The sequence below is a fragment of the Poecilia latipinna genome, unplaced genomic scaffold, assembly GCF_001443285.1.
Source record: "Poecilia latipinna isolate Pla-1442-1.1 unplaced genomic scaffold, P_latipinna-1.0 Scaffold433, whole genome shotgun sequence".
Taxonomy (NCBI): domain Eukaryota; kingdom Metazoa; phylum Chordata; class Actinopteri; order Cyprinodontiformes; family Poeciliidae; genus Poecilia; species Poecilia latipinna.
The window spans coordinates 279,151-296,341 of record NW_015113049.1 but is presented as its reverse complement, the minus strand read 5'-3'; the positions used below and the strand labels follow the sequence as shown (position 1 = coordinate 296,341).

Genomic DNA, 17,191 nt, shown 5'->3' with positions numbered 1-17,191 from the left:
TGTGTGTGTGTGTGTGTGTGTGTGTGTGTGTGTGTGCGTGCGTGCGTGTGGATGGGTGGATGGGTGTGCTTCAGATCATTAGCACACAAGATAAAGAGCTGGTCGTCCCATTTAGCACCTTGTTTCCTAGAACAGAATACATGGCCAGAGCAGGATGGACGATAGACGGAAAATAGTAAGTGGAATTGAAGAGGTTTTGGTGTGTTGATCTCTATATGATTCCAAGAAAGGTAGTAAAGTGTTTGTGTGTGATGAGTCCTATTCCAATATACTGTGCTTTGCAAAACCATGTACATTTAGCGCTCTCTACAGCTGTGCTAACAGAAACTATGGCTGATTTTCAGATCTTTGTGTGGGTAGTTCAGATCGGTGGGTAATATCGGTTTCACATGTATCGATCGATCACCAATAATCCAAAATTAAGGAAATTAGGGCCGATTTATTGGTGCACCCCTAATGAGGAATTTACTTTATATTGACGTTAGCTGTGTTTTAAGATGTTTCCTTTAAAGCTGCAATATGTAACTTTTCTTCTTTTTTATCCATCCGTCCATCCATTTTCTTACACCCTTATCCCATTGGGGTGCTGGTGCCTATCTCCAGCTGTCAACTGTCACTATGATTATACAGATTATTTACAATTTTGTATTATACCGTGACGACATAGTGACAGTTTCAACAAATATATATCAAAAATTTTCTAAAAGTTACATCTTGCAGCCTTAAGAGTTTCTCCCAGCATAAAAACTGTGCTGTGTTTGGTGCCAGCGGTTGGGCAGTGCTGTTGGACCGCAGCCAGAAGAAGCTGCAGCTTGTTCTGCTGCCTCCAGCGCTCTTCATCCCCATCACAGAAGACTCTACCCTGAGGCAGGACAGTCTGGAGGCTGTGCCCAGCTGCACTCAGCCATACATCATCTATGAGGAGACCACTGATGTCTGGATAAATGTGAAAACATTTTCTACTTTGCTCGATTGACATATGATTGGAATCTTTTCATAGTTTTACACAGTTTTATCTTTATTTTGGCAGGTTCATGATATATTCTATCCTTTTATTCAAACAACAGAAGATGAGTTTACTTTCATTTGGGTAAATGAGTCTAAAACAGGCTTCAGCCACCTCTATAAAATCACCTCACTGTTACAGCCAGGCTGCCACCACTGGGCAGAGGAATACCATCATGTGGAGGGTGAGAGAAAATGTTTCTGCATTACTCAAAAATAGATCATCAAAAAAAAACGTCTTCAGTTATGTCAACAGATTTTTTTTTCTTTTTTTCAGGAAATTTTAAATGTGCAATCAAGGAGGAGGTTACGTTGACCAGCGGAGAATGGGAAGTTCTGTCCAGACATGGTTCAAAGGTAAACGCTTCAGGGAAAGCTGTGTAGAATTCTCAACCGGGTGCTATGCTTCTGGGAGTCTGACTTCCTGATTTTAACGTATAATAAAACGGTAACACTTTATTTGAAGGGGTGTGCATAAGACTGACACTTTTAATGCAAAGTTGCTCTAAAAGTTGCATTGAAAGTCCATTAAAAATGCCAACTTTGCATTAAATTGTCATTATTTACTGAATGACACTTCATGACAACTGTCGTAAACATTCATAAAAACTCCTTCATGTTCATAACAGGTGTTATGTCATGTTTATGACAGTGTCATGTCAGTCTTATGCACACACCTTCAAATAAAGTGTTACTGTGTTTCATTTGTTATGGTACAAAAGCAACTCTAAACATGTGGGTTTAGAGATAAGAACCTAATATTTGTGGGGTTCTTCTAGAACAGTGTTTCTCCACCCTGGTCCTCACTGCTCCCCTGCTCTGCATTTTTTAGATGTTCCTCTATTCCAGAACAGCTGATTCAAATGATTGCATGACCATCAAGTACTGCAGAAGCCTGTTAATCACCCCGAGATACAATTCAGGCCTGTGGCAGAAGGGAAATACCTAAAACATGCAGGACAGGGGGGCGGTGATGACCAGGGTTGAGAAACACTGCTCTAGATGATTATATGTTTTATGAGTGCCTCCCATTGGCTGTCTCATAATTCCCTTAACTCTTTCGAGCTTGCTGCTTTTTTCTGCTGCTTTAAGCTTTCTCTCCATGTTCTCTTATTAGATCTGGGTGAATGAAGGAACCAAGCTGGTATATTTCCAGGGCACCAGGGACACGCCGTTGGAGCACCACCTGTATGTGGTCAGCTATGAGTCTCCAGGCGACGTGGTCAGACTAACCAAACCTGGATTCTCTCACTGCTGCTCTGTTAGTCAGGTACTCTTCCACTTCTGTCTTTATTTGCACTCTGAGATTTTTGCTCATGCCACTGCTCTGGCTTCCACTCCATACCAACCAGCCTTCTCATTACTAATGTCACTGCCTCTCTGATGTTTTCTCTCTCCCCTGTCAGAACTTTGACTTTTTCGTGAGCCACTACAGTAACGTGAGCACACCTCCATGTGTTCACTTGTACAAGTTGACCAGCTTAGAAGATGACCCCCTCCGAGTGGTTCCAGAGTTCTGGGCCAGCTTGATGGAGCCACCAGGTACAGAGCAGCATCATAGCAAAAGCAAACCAGATCTGTTCACTAGCTTCATTTCTTCTGATTGTTGCAGAAGAAATGAAGTTACTAGTGTTATCCAAACTTCAGTGAGATTTTCATGTTAAAAGAAATGCCACTGTTATTAGGAATGTCCTAATTGGGATGCTCCGTCCCTGCTTCCAGGTTGCCCTGGAGATTACAACCCACCGGAGATTTTTGACTTTCCGGGGAAGTCAGGCTTCCAGCTGTATGGGATGGTGTACAAACCTCACAACCTGCAGCCTGGCAGAAAACACCCAACTGTTCTGTTCGTGTATGGTGGCCCTCAGGTTTGTAGGCGCGATCACGTTAAGACGACTAAGAAAATGGGGAATTCATTTCCAGAATGTCTGTGATTGGTTGTGTTCAGGTGCAGCTGGTTAACAACTCTTTCAAGGGGATGAAGTACCTCCGTCTCAACACGCTGGCTTCTCTTGGCTATGCTGTGGTTGTTATTGATGGGAGGGGCTCCTGTCAGAGGGGCCTGGAATTTGAAGGAGCTCTGAAAAACAAAATGGTAGAGTGAGATACCGACACCAAACTTGAATATAAATGCAACTGTTTGAACTGAAAACAAAGCTGCAATAAACCACTCAACTTGAACTGTCCAGGGTCAGGTGGAGATAGAGGACCAGGTGGAGGGTCTGCAGTACGTGGCTGAGAAGTTTAACTTTGTAGACCTGAGTCGTGTTGCCATTCATGGTTGGTCGTATGGCGGCTTTCTCTCTCTGATGGGCCTCATCCAACGACCCAACATCTTCAAGGTTAGCAGGTCTTGTTCCTGAAAGAGTTTCTGTTTTGATGTTAGCACTGTTACTTCTGTCTCTTGGTGCTAATTGTTGAAACCACATTTTAGTTTTCATACCCACTGCAATTTTTAACATTTTGTCATGTTACAACCACAAACTTCAATGTATTTATTGTGAATTTATATTATATTCTATATACTCTATGGCTGCAACAAATAATTATTTTAGTAATCAAGTATTCTATCAATTATTCTGACAGTCGGATAAAATCTTGTCTCATTCTGCTGATTTTTAAAATCTTTTTTAATTTAACCATTTAAACCTATTTCATGCAGTATTAGAAATGGACAGATGATTAAATTCCTTTTCTTAAAGGGACAGTATTATGTGTTTTCCAGTTGTATAGTATATTTTATAGCACAATCAAGTAATTATGTCATATCAAGCTTGACTTAAAAGAAATTAGACTTTGTACTTGGGGTGCTGAAGGGGCGCTCAACCCATATACGGAGGTCTCAGTCCCTGACGCAGGTTCGAGTCCCAGCCCCAGATCCATGACCTTTGCTGTATGTCTTCCCCTTCTCTATCAACCCAGTTCCTGTCTGACCACTATCAAATAAAAAATACAGGCCATTTCAACTGATAAAATCTTAAAAAAATTATAATCAGACTTCGCAATTTAATGCCTTGAATTGGGCCTCTGTCTCTTTAAGAAGCTCCTGCTCTGTCCAATACCTGCCTTTAGGAAGTCATCACATCAACATTCCTCTATTAAGTGTTTTCAAATGTTCATGGGAGCACTAGACTGAGAAATAATTCATATAATAAACTCAGAAGATGCACAGTTCCACCTGGTGTTTGCTAATCGTTGATTCAAAGAAGAAAAAGTGTTTGTTTTTTTTTAAATGCAAAATGTAAATGTTTTTTTTTTTAGATATTTTTTACTTTCAGTTCTGAGTGTGTTCTTTCAGCAAATGGCCTTTTTTGAGTCAGTATACTCCAGGTAACGATGACTTGGGTACTAAATTAGCTGATGATTAGCTTCCATTGTGTGTATTGAGGCTGCTCTCTCCAGCCACATGGTGTCAGTGTTGAGCAGTAAATGGTCATCAGCTTGAATTAGAGAATTGCCAATAGTTCTTTTCTAAGCTTGTTATTTTCAGATCTGTAAGTTGAGTTTTTTTTAAATGTGGATTTAAAGTGATGAACCCAGTTTCTCTTCCTACAAATGTTGCTCTGTTAACACACACAGCTGATTTCAAGATGTTTTCCTAACTAAACAAGCGTTTGATGCTAGATTCCTTTTCGTTTTGCTGCAGTTGGCTATCGCTGGCGCCCCGGTGACCGTGTGGATGGCCTACGACACGGGCTACACTGAGCGCTACATGGATGTGCCTGAGAACAACCAGCAGGGCTATGAAGAGGGCTCAGTGGCTCTGCATGTGGACAAGCTGCCTAGCGAGTCAGTACATCACACACCGTCTGCCTGCCCTGATTTAACACAGAGATGTTCTACATGATAGTTCTTGACTGCAGGATGCTTGTTTTGAAATGTGATTTATGCTTTTAAAATGCATGCAGAAAAGACAGTTGGAACATTTACCTTCTCCTAGATCTCTATCTTCAGTCCAGATTATTTTAGAGTTAAAAGAGCTGAAAATATCAAATGAAACTATTAGCAGCTTGAAGTGCAGGATTTTGAAATTATTTTTGTTTAATTATTTCACCAGTTAACTACATTAGAAATATGTAATATTAGAGACAAACCAGGCTAGAACAGGATTTTTTTTACTTGGAGCTTAAAGGAGTGTGATCTGACAGACATGTCAGAGCACTGCTCTCTAATATTAAAGTCAGAATGAAGTATTTGAACTATTCTGAGACGTCTCTGTGAGTCTCTTAGGACCCAACATCCAGCACACCCTGTGGAACCTGCTCATCTTAACCTGCTTTTTCTCACAGGCCCAACCGTTTGCTGATCCTCCACGGCTTTTTAGATGAGAATGTGCACTTTTTTCACACCAACTTCCTGGTATCCCAGATAATCCGAGCTGGGAAGCCCTACCAGCTTCAGGTCGGTGTCATGTGTTCATTTAGATCTCTATGGCTTACAGCAAATAAAAATCCACAATATTGTTTGTATAGCACATTTACAACTACCTTAGCTGACCAATTCTTCACGACATCACACGTGGATAAATGATAAAGCAAAAAATAAAATTAAGTTTGGTAAAAAATAATAAAAAAATTATAAAATTGGCAGAAAATCCCAAAAACCAATAATATGAACAAAAAACAATTTGTTTTGTTGCAATACAAAAAGAGATTTTCGTTATTTGAAACAACTTTAGATCACGTCTCATTGGCTGATTTCTCAACTCGTCCTGCTTTTCCACATGATTGGTGTTAGAGGTCAGAGGTTATCTCTCTGCATTGTTTTGCCTTGTTTTCATTCCTTAACAAAATGAACACTGCATGAGACTGATGAGAGAGGATTTCAAAGGTCCATTATTATGCTTCCTTAGACAAGTGAGGATACGTCTGTGGCCTATACAAAACATGTTCATTACATTTAATACATAAAATCATTGTCAGATATTGAGATTTGACCCGATCAGTTTTGCCTTGACCCAGTAAGGAATGCTATGTCTTAGCTCTACATCATCATTATGCAAATGAGCTTCTGCTGGCCACGTCCTAATAACTGTGCAGGCCACCGAACTGTAATATTTGTGGGTCAGAAATCCTTTTATCTGTTTATGTCAAATTTAGGGCTGTAAATGCAAACACAAGTGATTTATCTGAATATTTTAACGTTAATATTACATAACAAACTACCTATTATGACTTAAAAGCCTCTCTCCCACTGAGGGTTACCTCGTTCACAGCAATGGATTATTGGACAAGATGCACTGTGAGCGACAAACAGCAAAGTTTTCTGTGACAGCTGTCAAAAACAACAGTTGAACATTTTTCAACTTTCTTTTATTGCGTCACCAGCCTGCATGTTCACATCTACATGTAGTAGCTCTACATTTCTCATGCAGCAGATATGGTGGTCACTCAGCTGGGTGAGGACCAGAGACTGTCGCCTCGTCACACAAGTTCCATAGAGAGTGATGAGAAAGGAACGTTTCTACATGAACATCTAAAACAACATGACTTCCTCTAAACATTCATGAATATAAAAACCTAGAAAACTGAGAATCTTCAGACATGTTTTGGTTTGAGATGATAAAAGGAAGTCAAGAAGTCGTTCCTGACTTCCTTTAAACATTCATGAATATAAAAACCTGGAAAACTGAGAATCTTCAGACATGTTTTGGTTTGAGATGATAAAACATTTTTTGAAAACGTGCATAAAGCAGCAGTTTGATGTGGGTTATATGAACAGTTGCCCAGGGTGCCCATTAGGAAGAGGTGGGGCACCCAGGAATTGGAGGTAAAATGTATCTTATCTGTCATTCTGAGCATGTTTTCTACTGCTTGTATCCATGTGTGGTGAAGTAAGTTTCCATTAGTTGCTTTTGAATACTGACAGACCACATTATCTGTTTTCTGCTACAAAAAAAGAAATCAGATAATTTCTTGCATTTTAATTGGTTGGAGAGCGGCAGGAGGAGCACAACTGTGTGCATATTTATATTTCAGACTTATAAAGTTAAATATTATGATTAGTCACAGTGCCAGAGTGTGATTAAATTTTTAAAATACTAGTAATATTCTAACTTTTTGATCAACTGAACTTGGGCTTCACTGTATTTATTGCTTGTATTTGTTTAACAAATGCAGCTCTGCTTTGCTGTGTCTGTGTTGCTGAGGTGAAATTCTCAGTGTTCTCGTCACTCTGCTTCATTATTACAGGTCTACCCCAACGAGCGGCACAGCATTCGCTGCCCTGAGTCTGGGGAGCACTACGAGATCATGCTGCTGCACTTTCTACAACAATACCTCTAAAGCCAGAGTGGGGGCCTCCAGATCACCCGGTCTTTATTTTCTGTGTCCTCCTGTTGCCAGTTTGTCACACAGCATCAGCAGCAGCAGCCATGTTTCTCATGTTGTTTCATTCTGCACCTCTACTGTTTTTCTCCCCTGTCCTCCTGTGCCAGTAGGACTGAGCGTCTAGTCCAACCTTCAAGTAGAACAATCAGCAATTTGGGTCACACTAAGTCACATTTCCCAGCCCAACGTGGTTTTTTTCCCCCGCCCCCGCTCAGCAGTAGGAAGTGGGATGCAAATGGAATCTCTACAAGTATTTACTGGCATGAACTCTCACACCGCACATACACACATCCCACTTCCTTTTCCACATACACACACTCATTTTGACTAAGGAACATGCAGTCTCAATAACACCAGAGAAAAGAAGAAGATCGATGCTCTTCCTGTGTCCACCTGTTTTAACTATTTGTTATTTAGAATAAAATATTTTTATGAATTTTTATTCTTTTTTTTCTAACTGCCAACTGATGGAAGCTACTCGTTGATACCTTTGTCTCCTCACATTATGTTGCTAAAGATGTCTGCTTGCCTTCTCTATATATAATTTATATTTGCCAAAAGTACCTCTTGACTCTTGATCATGCTGGTTTTTTTTTTTTTTTTTTTTTTTTTTTTTTACTGCAATAAAGACAACAGGAGGGAGGGCAGCAGAGTCTTACAGCAGCTTTGTACCACCTGAAATCCAGTTTGTACATGACGATGAATAAATGAATGAATGGGTCACATGGTCTCTGGTTGTGTGCTCTAGTTCAGCCTGGTTCAGACTGCGGCTGGGCAGGAAGTGACCTGCAAGTTCTTTGGAAACCAGTTACTGGGTTTTATTGTGTGTATCAGCAGATAGAAAAAATCATGTACCAGATTCTACAGTTAATTAAAATCTAATGGTGAGATTGTACAGCGTTATGATTTAGCATAAATTAAAAGAAACAGGACAAATACGTTCACCCATGCTTTAGTGGTGTTTAGAGCTAAACTTGTGTCTAAGATTGATTGGGATCATTGTATTGCAGAGGATGGCAATTAACAAATGTTATTGAAAAGACTATTTCAGAAACTTTTACTAAGTCAAATAAAATACATTATATAAATTACACAGATGGTTATTTAAAACAGTTTTGAAATGTTTTCATTTTTATACAACTTTGTATAAAATTTTGTATAAACGTGTATATTTTCAATACATATCTTTACTGTTAAAATTTTACAACAAATCATACAATTTCTGTACAAAGTACATAAAAAAAATCACCACCCTTATTAAATAGTCAATTCCCAACATTGAACCAAATATTTGAAATGAATTAACTTTCCCAATCTGCTCTGAGGAATTATTACTGCCAGAGCTGTGATTCATCACTGTCTTAGACGGCGCCTGTCTGGCATCAGGAAGTAGGCTAAAGAAACATTGTGTCCCTCAGTGAAGAAATTCATGAACAGATGATTAACAAAGTCACAGACATTTATCAGACTGGAAAAGGTTACACAGGCTTTTGGACTCTGTTCACCACTGAATGTCATCACAAACAGAGAAAACATGGAACTGTAACCAACCCAACCAGACGTGGCCTTCCTATTCCCAGAGAGAACACTGACAACTCATCCAGAGAAACGAGGCTGAAGTTGGTTTCCGATTGCAGCTTCTGATTCTGGAAATGGCTAAAGGACAATTCCACCTAATTGTTTAATACTACAAATTGTTTTTTCATTATAAAGATACAGTGTGTCAGGGAGAAAAAGCCCAAACAAATCCAGGGAGAGTCATACTAAGTTAACTGCTAGTTAGCTTAGCATGGATTCAGGACAGAACTGAAGCATCTATCCTAAGATCATGACACCGAGATCTCCATAGAGTTCTGCTAACTACCATTGTAGGTAGCAGATCAGAAGCTGCTATAAATAGATTTTGAAGTGATCCGTTGGACCCTCTAACTTTAAGATGGAGGCCTGATCCGTCTCGATCTTAAGGTTGGCTGGGCGCTGGCTTCTTCGGATGAGTGGTGACACAGGTTGATCCTGTGACCTGGAGGATCACAGTGGATAAACCAAATGAACTAAGCCGGGCAAAGAAGTGCAAAGTGTAGCGCTGAAAATTAAAGCTGACACCTTAAAGCTTTAGTTTGCTTCCAGATAAAATGACATGCAGCCGTAATCCTTAATATGCAAGACACCTGCCAGGTGAGGCTGAGTGACATGCAAGCATATGTGGAAGAAAAAAAAAAATATACAGCATAAAATGTGAGAAAATCTAATCCTGTCAGTACTTTGACAAAATAATTATTTTGATGTCAAATAAAAACAAACCAAAACAAGAGAATGAAACAGTCATTGATATTTGTGGTCTTCATAATATAAACTATTGAGTGTAGAATAAATCAGTTGGCTGTTCAATGCTTCTGGCTATTTATTGTATTGATGTTACATGTATTGATAAGGGCAAGTTTAGCTGAACCACAGAGTCAGGCACATGGAAGTGTTCGTTTCCTTTATGTCTGGTCTTTCAGTGGTTAGCAGAACTGTGGTCATTTTTTTCCCGGGGTGTGTGTATATGTATATATGGGTGGATGTGTGTGTGACCTATACATATTTGATACAGTGTAAGGCCCATGTGAAGACCCACTAGTCCTTATGCTAGACCCCATAAGAAGTGGTGCTGTTTTGGGGTTGGCGGTTTAGGACTGAGGTGTGAATTGAGTTCAGGTTTGGTTTAGGGTAAGTGTCAGAGTTTGGCTGTAGAAATGAATGAGAAATGAATAGAAGTCAATGGAACATTCCTGTAAAGATAGACAAACCTACTGTGTGAGTGTGTATGCAGGTGTATATATGTATAATGTGTGTGTGTGTGTGTGTGTTTGGATCTACAATGAGCAGGTTAACAGCCAATGCCTCCATGTTGTTTCCCAAAAAATTGACAATTTTATAATTTTTGCAATGCTTGAATTTTTTTTTTTATATTCTTAAAAATCTAAAAAAAATATGTATAGAATTCACCTAACTTAATTTGGGCCTACAAGTTTTATGTGAAGTACAATTTTTGCAAAACACACATTCATTAAAAACAAAATTAATTCAAATTGGGGCCCTGGATGATTTCCCCAGTAAGCTCTTTCTAAAATCTGGCCCAGCAGTTAAATACAATTCACAAATCTGGAGATTTGTTTAACTTGAACTTTTAAACATTGACTTTTGCTAAACTTTTTGTGGCTCCCAAGGATTTTCAACACTGGGTTAAATAGATGAAGAACAACCCCAAACCACCAGAGCTCATGTCTATCACGCATTGTGAGATGCTGGAACACCCCTATGACTGGTGAATATCATCATGATGTTGACAGAGATGAATATTGAATGAATACCCAAAACAAATATTTGTTTAAATCAGTTTTATTGGCTCAATGAGGCCAAAATGGTCATTTTTCTTCTACCCCATCCCCACTTCCCCCCAAAAAATACCTTAATATAAATTACAGACAGAAAGCAGCACATAATAGATAAATGGTTTTTAAATAAGAAAAATATACTTAAAACATCAAACTTTGAAGTCAACTGGCAAAGATCAGAAACAGATACCTTACTAAAAAAACTGACCTTTTTCCAAATATGTACAAAACAATGCCATTTATTGAAGAACTAGTCAATATGACTAAATATCAAACCCTCCAGAGAAAAAACAATATCAGTGAAGAAGACTTTCAGTCGATTCTGACTATAGAACATCTAGTATGTGGTAAGAAAGGCAGGAAAGGTGAGTAATATCGATGCTAACGTAGCGTAAAGCTAACTGACAACAGTTCACCCCATTACCAAACTCCAGCCTCATCATGCTGAAATCTGCTGTTTATGTTTTAGATGGTTATTTGATCCACAACTTGTGGTTTTAAGAGTTTGCTGACTCAGCATGTCACTAGTGTAAATGCCCTGCACAAAAACAATCGATCTGCAGCTGATGTGATGCCAACAGTCAGGTTTGCTAATCACCAAACCTCAGCACGAAGCCACATCATCCCCAGTAAGGCGTCTGAGCTTGTTGGAAAATGCGTGATGACTCCCAGCCCAGTCCACAGGCAGAGACTTGCTCGCATCTACAGGATGAAACCTCATCGGGAAAACATAGAGAAATTTTCCACTGCACATTTGGCTTTGGACTCAGTTACTGGCTGTGGCTTCACATAGCAATAATGAATCTGTCTTTTCACACAACAGACCAAGAAAACTCTTTTCATCTGACTTTGTCCTTCTGCTTTCAGGACTGTGACTCTGGTGTCAGGTTTCCCCCTCACAAAGAACAAACCCAAAAGTTGGACGTGTCTGCCACAAAAACCAGCGAAGAATAAAGAACAGACAGTTAAGACTCTGCTTCTTTCTCCCTCTTTGTCTCTTTCAGCTCTTTAAGACTTGTTGATGGTGGCGGGAGCAATCATCATTATGCTTGACTTCAGGGGATAGTAGCGCCCCCTCCAGGTCTTCCAGAAAATGCCTTGCTTCCTTTGGTGTCTCTGTTTAGGAGGAGGGCTCTGGAAATATCTCCCATTTAGGTTGGAGCGACCACAGTTACTGAACCACCAACCACCTTCAAAGACAGAATCAGCTTGATTAGCATGCTTCAGTCTTGTCGGTGTGACAGGACAGTGTGCCAGTACTTACCAGAGAGGTGTTTGGCACAGTTAATGTCACCTTTACGATCATTGTCTTGGTCCCGGGTTGAGAACGGCAAAGAGAGAGCCAAGTCGGTGGTCAGGGAACTCTCTAGCGTATCGGTGGTGCCAGGTTCCTGAATCAGGAGTGAGTAGTTGGTTTCTTTTCCACCAAGTTCAAACGGGAAGCGGACAGATGCCGAGTCATCCCCCCAGTCTGAGAATTTAATGTTGAGGGTATAGCTGCCATCTTTGGCGATGGCATGGATGTTTTCCAAGCCCAACCAGAACTCTCCTGAACAGGAACAGAGAACAAAACTTAGTCCAAAACAACCCAAAGCTCATGATCCTGACATCTGTTGTCTTAACTTCCCACATCTTTCAATGACTTCATTCTTAGTGCCAGGAGGTACTGAAGGCTTACAAAGGAACTGAAAGGCAACCATCCTGACCCCGCACTGACCAGCTAACACTGGATAGTGAAAGTGGATAAAACCCCAAAGAGTATTTACCATTCAGGCTGCCAAAGCCTTTTTCGTAAGCCTGCCACAGCTGGTCAAAGTCCACGGAGCCATCTTGGCGTCTTTGGATGACTGTCCATCCACCATCTGGGCAGAGAAACATAGAGAAATTGATCAAACAAATGTTACATGAGCCAGGAGACAGACTTAGCACTCAGAGGAAGTTCTGCTGAGCTCACCAGTTGTCATCTCACAGAAGACGTCAAAGGGCTCAGAGTCAGTTGGCTGGATGGGGTAGACCCCGCTGGTGGTCTCTCCTCTCAGGAACAGTTCATGACAGTCTGTGGCCATTTCTGGAACAGCAGAGAGGGAGAAACCCAACATTGAGCATGCTTAAACGTGGAGGGATGTTGGTGAAACCTATCTTGTTATTGCCCTGGCTGCCTGGTATTCCATTAGATTTTTCTCCAGTTACGTGAAAGATTCCAACAAAATGCAAAACTGAACTGTTTGACAGGTTCAATATTGCCTTGTTGTTTAGTCTTAGGCTTCTTCCAGGTTATCACCTCAGAGGGTGACCTGTGCAGGATGTCTTGACCAAACCATGATCTTGCCGTTACAGTTTCTCAGGGAATGCTGACAATGCTCAACACATTTAGCTGTTGCAGGCTCTACTCCCCCTGAGAAACCACAGAAAATTGGCTTAAACTGAAAGTTTTTTTTTTTAAGTCATCTGGTTTCCAGAACTTGAACAAGTCACAATATTAGCCCCACTCCTTGTTGGAATGAATTTGATTAGGTTCCTCTGCCGAGCTTTTAGAAATAGGTAAATCTGTTTTAAAGAAACCTTCAGCTGAAGGAGAGCAGAGTGTTTGCAAATAAAACTAATCATTCCAAGTGAGCAAAGCACAGCTTATCGTACCGAGTCTGGACATACAAACTTACACCTGATAAAGCCATTAAAAACAAGAGTGTGTCTCTGTCGTAAACATGACCTTTCTCCCAGTTCCCAAGCAGAATTCCCCTCTTTTACAGCTGCCTGGCCTTGCAGGCTATAGGGTTACACACCATTCATCCTTTACATTCCTCATCCTCCCCCTTCCCCATGTCTGCGACCTGTCACACCTCCGTCACGTGCACAGCAGCTAGGTGGTGACGTAGATGTGCATGGCTGCTGCATGCATGAGGAATGATCAGATGGTAGGGTTTGGGGGGGATGGGGATGTTTCCTTAAGGGAGAAAGGCGTTTAGAAACGGGGGTGGGCGAGAGTCTGGAGCTGCAAGCTGTCATTTGTCTAAGGAGGCAACATCTCACCATTACTCAAGTGGCATCAGGTAGGAAAATGGAATATTTATTAATAAATTCTAATAAAGGTGAAAAATCATGCATGTGATTGATGGAATGTTGCCTAGCTGATCATAGACCTCTGACCTCTACTCTAAAGGAACAAACTCTGGGGGCTGCTGCCTGACTGTGGGTAAGGGGGATATTCAGAACTTTGGCACATTTCCAAAGGAAGAGACAGAGTTTTTTTTCTGTTCAGGATGTGGGGCGTGTAAACGGTGAGGGAGTATGAATGTAGGGAAAAGGTTGCTCACTCATGAGGAACATCAAAACATTTGTTTTTGAGCCTGATGCCATAAAAAGTGGGGGCAGTCAAGTGTCTTCCAAACAATGTGGAAGGTATCTATGCAAGGTTCACAGATAAATTTAGACAGCCTTTCCCCATTTTCCTCCTCTTTCCTTGGCTCAGAGGGAAATGTTATCAGTGAAAACAGAGTGTTTGAGATGAAGGCAGCCTCCCAGGCTCTGAGTAATCCACTAAAGCTGCTTGACCCTGACAGGATACTCTCTGAAACGCTGAACTTTCTCCCAGCTGGAACTCTGCCAGGAAAACTTGTCAATTTTTTTCCTCATTCACAAAGCACTGCTGATGTCAGAGTGTTGTGGTATTCCTGGGATCTGTGGTGGACCTCAGATCACCTTTCACCTAGTTCACATCTAGAAACAGTTAGGAGTTCAGTTTTGACTTTAAGTCAAGTTTTACAGCTCTCTAATAGCTTGAATTCCAGTTTTCACTTCATTTGTGTTTAAATGCACTTTTTTCTTATACGTCTCTGAAGACTAAGCTGAACGTCTGTTTTGGGTCCTAAGCAAGTGATTTTTTTCATCATGTGTCTAAATCAGAGAGTTGAAAACATGTAGATGCCTACAATTTTGAACAGATTAAAATTTTTCCATTTAAAAAAAAGATTTTACCTGCTTAGCAATAAATTAAACATGTGAATTTTAATGAAATTAAGTTGAAAAGAACAAATTACAAGATATAAATGTTCCATTGACAAGCTCATCCTACAAACAAAAAAATATAAAAAGAATGCATTCATATTAGATCTGTTTGCTTGAGAGAGGAATGTGTGCTGTTAAACTGAGCACACAGAATCCCACATCCTGCCCACCACCCCACCATTACATGATCTATTTTAAGCAATTATTTATTTTACACCTAACCTAACCATTATCATGGATGGCAATCTCAACTTCAACCTCAGCCATGTGGATATTTAGAAACCAGCTTGGCCATTTCCAGCAGCCCAGTAGAGTCTGGATGAAGGAAGATATTATCACAGACTGCAGAGTTAAATGAGCTCCTCTGACTAAACTGAACATCCATTCTTTCTAGAAACTGGTTTTCACATCTGCTCAAGCTGTCTATAAAAAAGGTTAACCTGTATAAAGTTCTGTTGGAGGTTTCCTCCTGTTGAAAGAAAGTGTTATTCTCCCCTGTCACAACATACTTGATCCAAATGGCTGAGCTTTTTAGGATAGCGAACTTTCTACCAAATGATTTAGATCTATATCAGATTGGAGTTTGAAGCTGCCTGAATAAATTGCATAGATTTGATAATAAATTTCTCTTACATGACCGTGAGATGACAGAGGTGAGGTGAAATGTCGTGAGATAACTAATCAGAACAGAAAGAAAAAAATCGGAAATGCCAAAATATTTTTAAAAAGTCAGATGATTTGTGTGATAATAATTCAAGATGAAAAGGTTGTGTTCAGACTGGTGTATAATGTTAAAGGAAACCAACCCCCCCGTGTTGAGTTGATTGTGAGTCAGAAAGTCCACCTGTTGCCATTTCCGGGCTCGCGATTAGACTGACTTTAATTGTTAGTGATTTAAGCTTCTTTCTGTCCTCACCCAGCAGATGGTTCGCCACGTTTTGGCGCCAGATTTTCTTCACCCCACTTAAGTCTGTGTGAAGGGAGGGGATTTGTGGCGCTGCGGGGTTTTACTTACCGAGCGGCGAGTCGCGCTGCTCTTCTACGTCGCTGTGCGCGGGGCGCTCGGTACTGCCGCTGCCGCTGCCCCGGGTTGAGGGCCTAAGGCCGGGCTGCTGGATCTGAAAAAAAAAAAAAAAAATAGGAAGCCCCCCCAAAAAACATGAACGAATTGTCCCCAGCTTTCAGAGAATGAAACCGACCAGGCTGTTAACGCGGCTCACCTGGCTCTGCAGCGTCCTGATGCGAACGTTCTGCTTGTCCAGTTTCTCCTGCTGGAGCCTGATGCGCTCCACCAGATCATCGATGCGTCTGGTCTGAGAGTCCAGCATGAGCTGAGGAAAGAAGCAGCATTAATAACACCCAGGTGGGCGGTTCTGGTTTCACATGCAGCCCTGGTTATGCAACTGCCTTTTGCAGCCAGCTGGTTCTGGGTCAGCCCGTTTCCCTGTCAGGCTCTCCAGAGTCCCAGCAGCCAGCAGCCCCTCATTCTACCATCTGATGCTTCAGGTCTCTTTGTCTAGCAGTCCTGAAGTCTCTCTGCACGTGCTGCACGCAGCTCCCCACCCACTTCTTCCTCTGGGTTTGTTCATTCCAGAAGTGCACACTTTATTGCATACTTGAGTCTACAAGCAGGAAGCATTGAACACAAAGGAAGCCTCATGTGTCCACTCTCCCATGACCCTTTCTCACCAGACGGCCTGCAGTCTCACCTGGATGCTGCGTGCATCGCTGCTGTTCCTGCTGCCGGGTCCCTGCAGCATGCCGTCCACCCTCTCCTCCAGCTGGCTCATCCTCTCGCTCATGGTCCTCCTCTCCTGCTGCATCTCCTCCACCTTCTCCCTCAGCTCGGCCGTGACATTGAGGAGCTGGCCCTCTCTGTCCTCCAGGTCCCGAGCACGGGCTTTCAGGCTCTCCCCCTCCACCTGCTGCCTCTGGCTCTCCTTGCCCAGCTCGGTAGTAGTGCGGTTGAAGGCTTTCAGCTTGGTGAAGACGTCCCTCATGTGGCCTTTGGTTTTGTCTACGTGCTCCTTCAGGTTCTGGCCCAGCTGCAGCAGGCCGTGGGCCAGGATGTTAACGTCGTCCAGCGCTGCATACTGCACACGTTTCTCCTTGGCAGCAGCAGCGCTTGGCGAGGCCCCCTTCCTCTCAAAGGGAAAAGCAGAGGCCATGAGCACCACCAGGCAAAGTGTCAGGACTGCAAGCATTGTCTTCATCGCTGCTGGAGCTTCCACCCCTCAAACCGAGTCCTGCCAAGTCTTGTGGAGTTGAACTGGAGAGCTGAGGCTCCTGGATGAACAGACACAGCTCTGCTGTTTTATACTTTCCTAGCCCTGCGGTGTAAGCCGTGCTGCTGCCTGCCATTGGCCAGCTGGGCAGAGGGAGGGGTGCAGCTGCTCTCAGGTTTCTGTTCCTCCTCCATCTCCATATTAACCATTCATGTCAGAGACTACATGGGGAGGGAAATGATATAACAAA

The 17,191-nt window shown here is 41.8% G+C and overlaps 2 protein-coding genes across 3 annotated transcripts in view; one reads left to right on the top strand and one right to left on the bottom strand.

Moving 5' to 3' along the window:
- LOC106950992 (dipeptidyl peptidase 9) overlaps positions 1-8,057 on the top strand; it is a 22,806-nt gene extending 14,749 nt beyond the window's left edge. For both annotated transcript variants that reach the window (XM_015038208.1, XM_015038209.1), the window contains exons 10-21: positions 75-175; positions 769-946; positions 1,031-1,190; positions 1,283-1,362; positions 2,123-2,275; positions 2,412-2,547; positions 2,728-2,873; positions 2,954-3,100; positions 3,195-3,347; positions 4,652-4,794; positions 5,295-5,406; positions 7,197-8,057. In XM_015038208.1, coding sequence (XP_014893694.1) covers positions 75-175; positions 769-946; positions 1,031-1,190; positions 1,283-1,362; positions 2,123-2,275; positions 2,412-2,547; positions 2,728-2,873; positions 2,954-3,100; positions 3,195-3,347; positions 4,652-4,794; positions 5,295-5,406; positions 7,197-7,289 — 1,602 coding nt within the window. In that variant the 3' untranslated portion in view covers positions 7,290-8,057. The remainder of the gene's footprint in view (positions 1-74; positions 176-768; positions 947-1,030; positions 1,191-1,282; positions 1,363-2,122; positions 2,276-2,411; positions 2,548-2,727; positions 2,874-2,953; positions 3,101-3,194; positions 3,348-4,651; positions 4,795-5,294; positions 5,407-7,196) is intronic.
- Positions 8,058-10,702: 2,645 nt separating this feature from the next.
- Positions 10,703-17,030, bottom strand: angptl4 (angiopoietin-like 4). The gene is made up of 7 exons (XM_015038210.1): positions 16,426-17,030; positions 15,937-16,047; positions 15,732-15,834; positions 12,666-12,779; positions 12,478-12,573; positions 11,976-12,260; positions 10,703-11,901 (listed from the first exon to the last, which is right to left on the bottom strand). The coding sequence occupies exons 1-7, from the start codon at positions 16,927-16,929 to the stop codon at positions 11,720-11,722; spliced, it is 1,395 nt and encodes a 464-aa protein (XP_014893696.1). The 5' UTR covers positions 16,930-17,030; the 3' UTR covers positions 10,703-11,719.
- Positions 17,031-17,191: the final 161 nt, after the last annotated feature.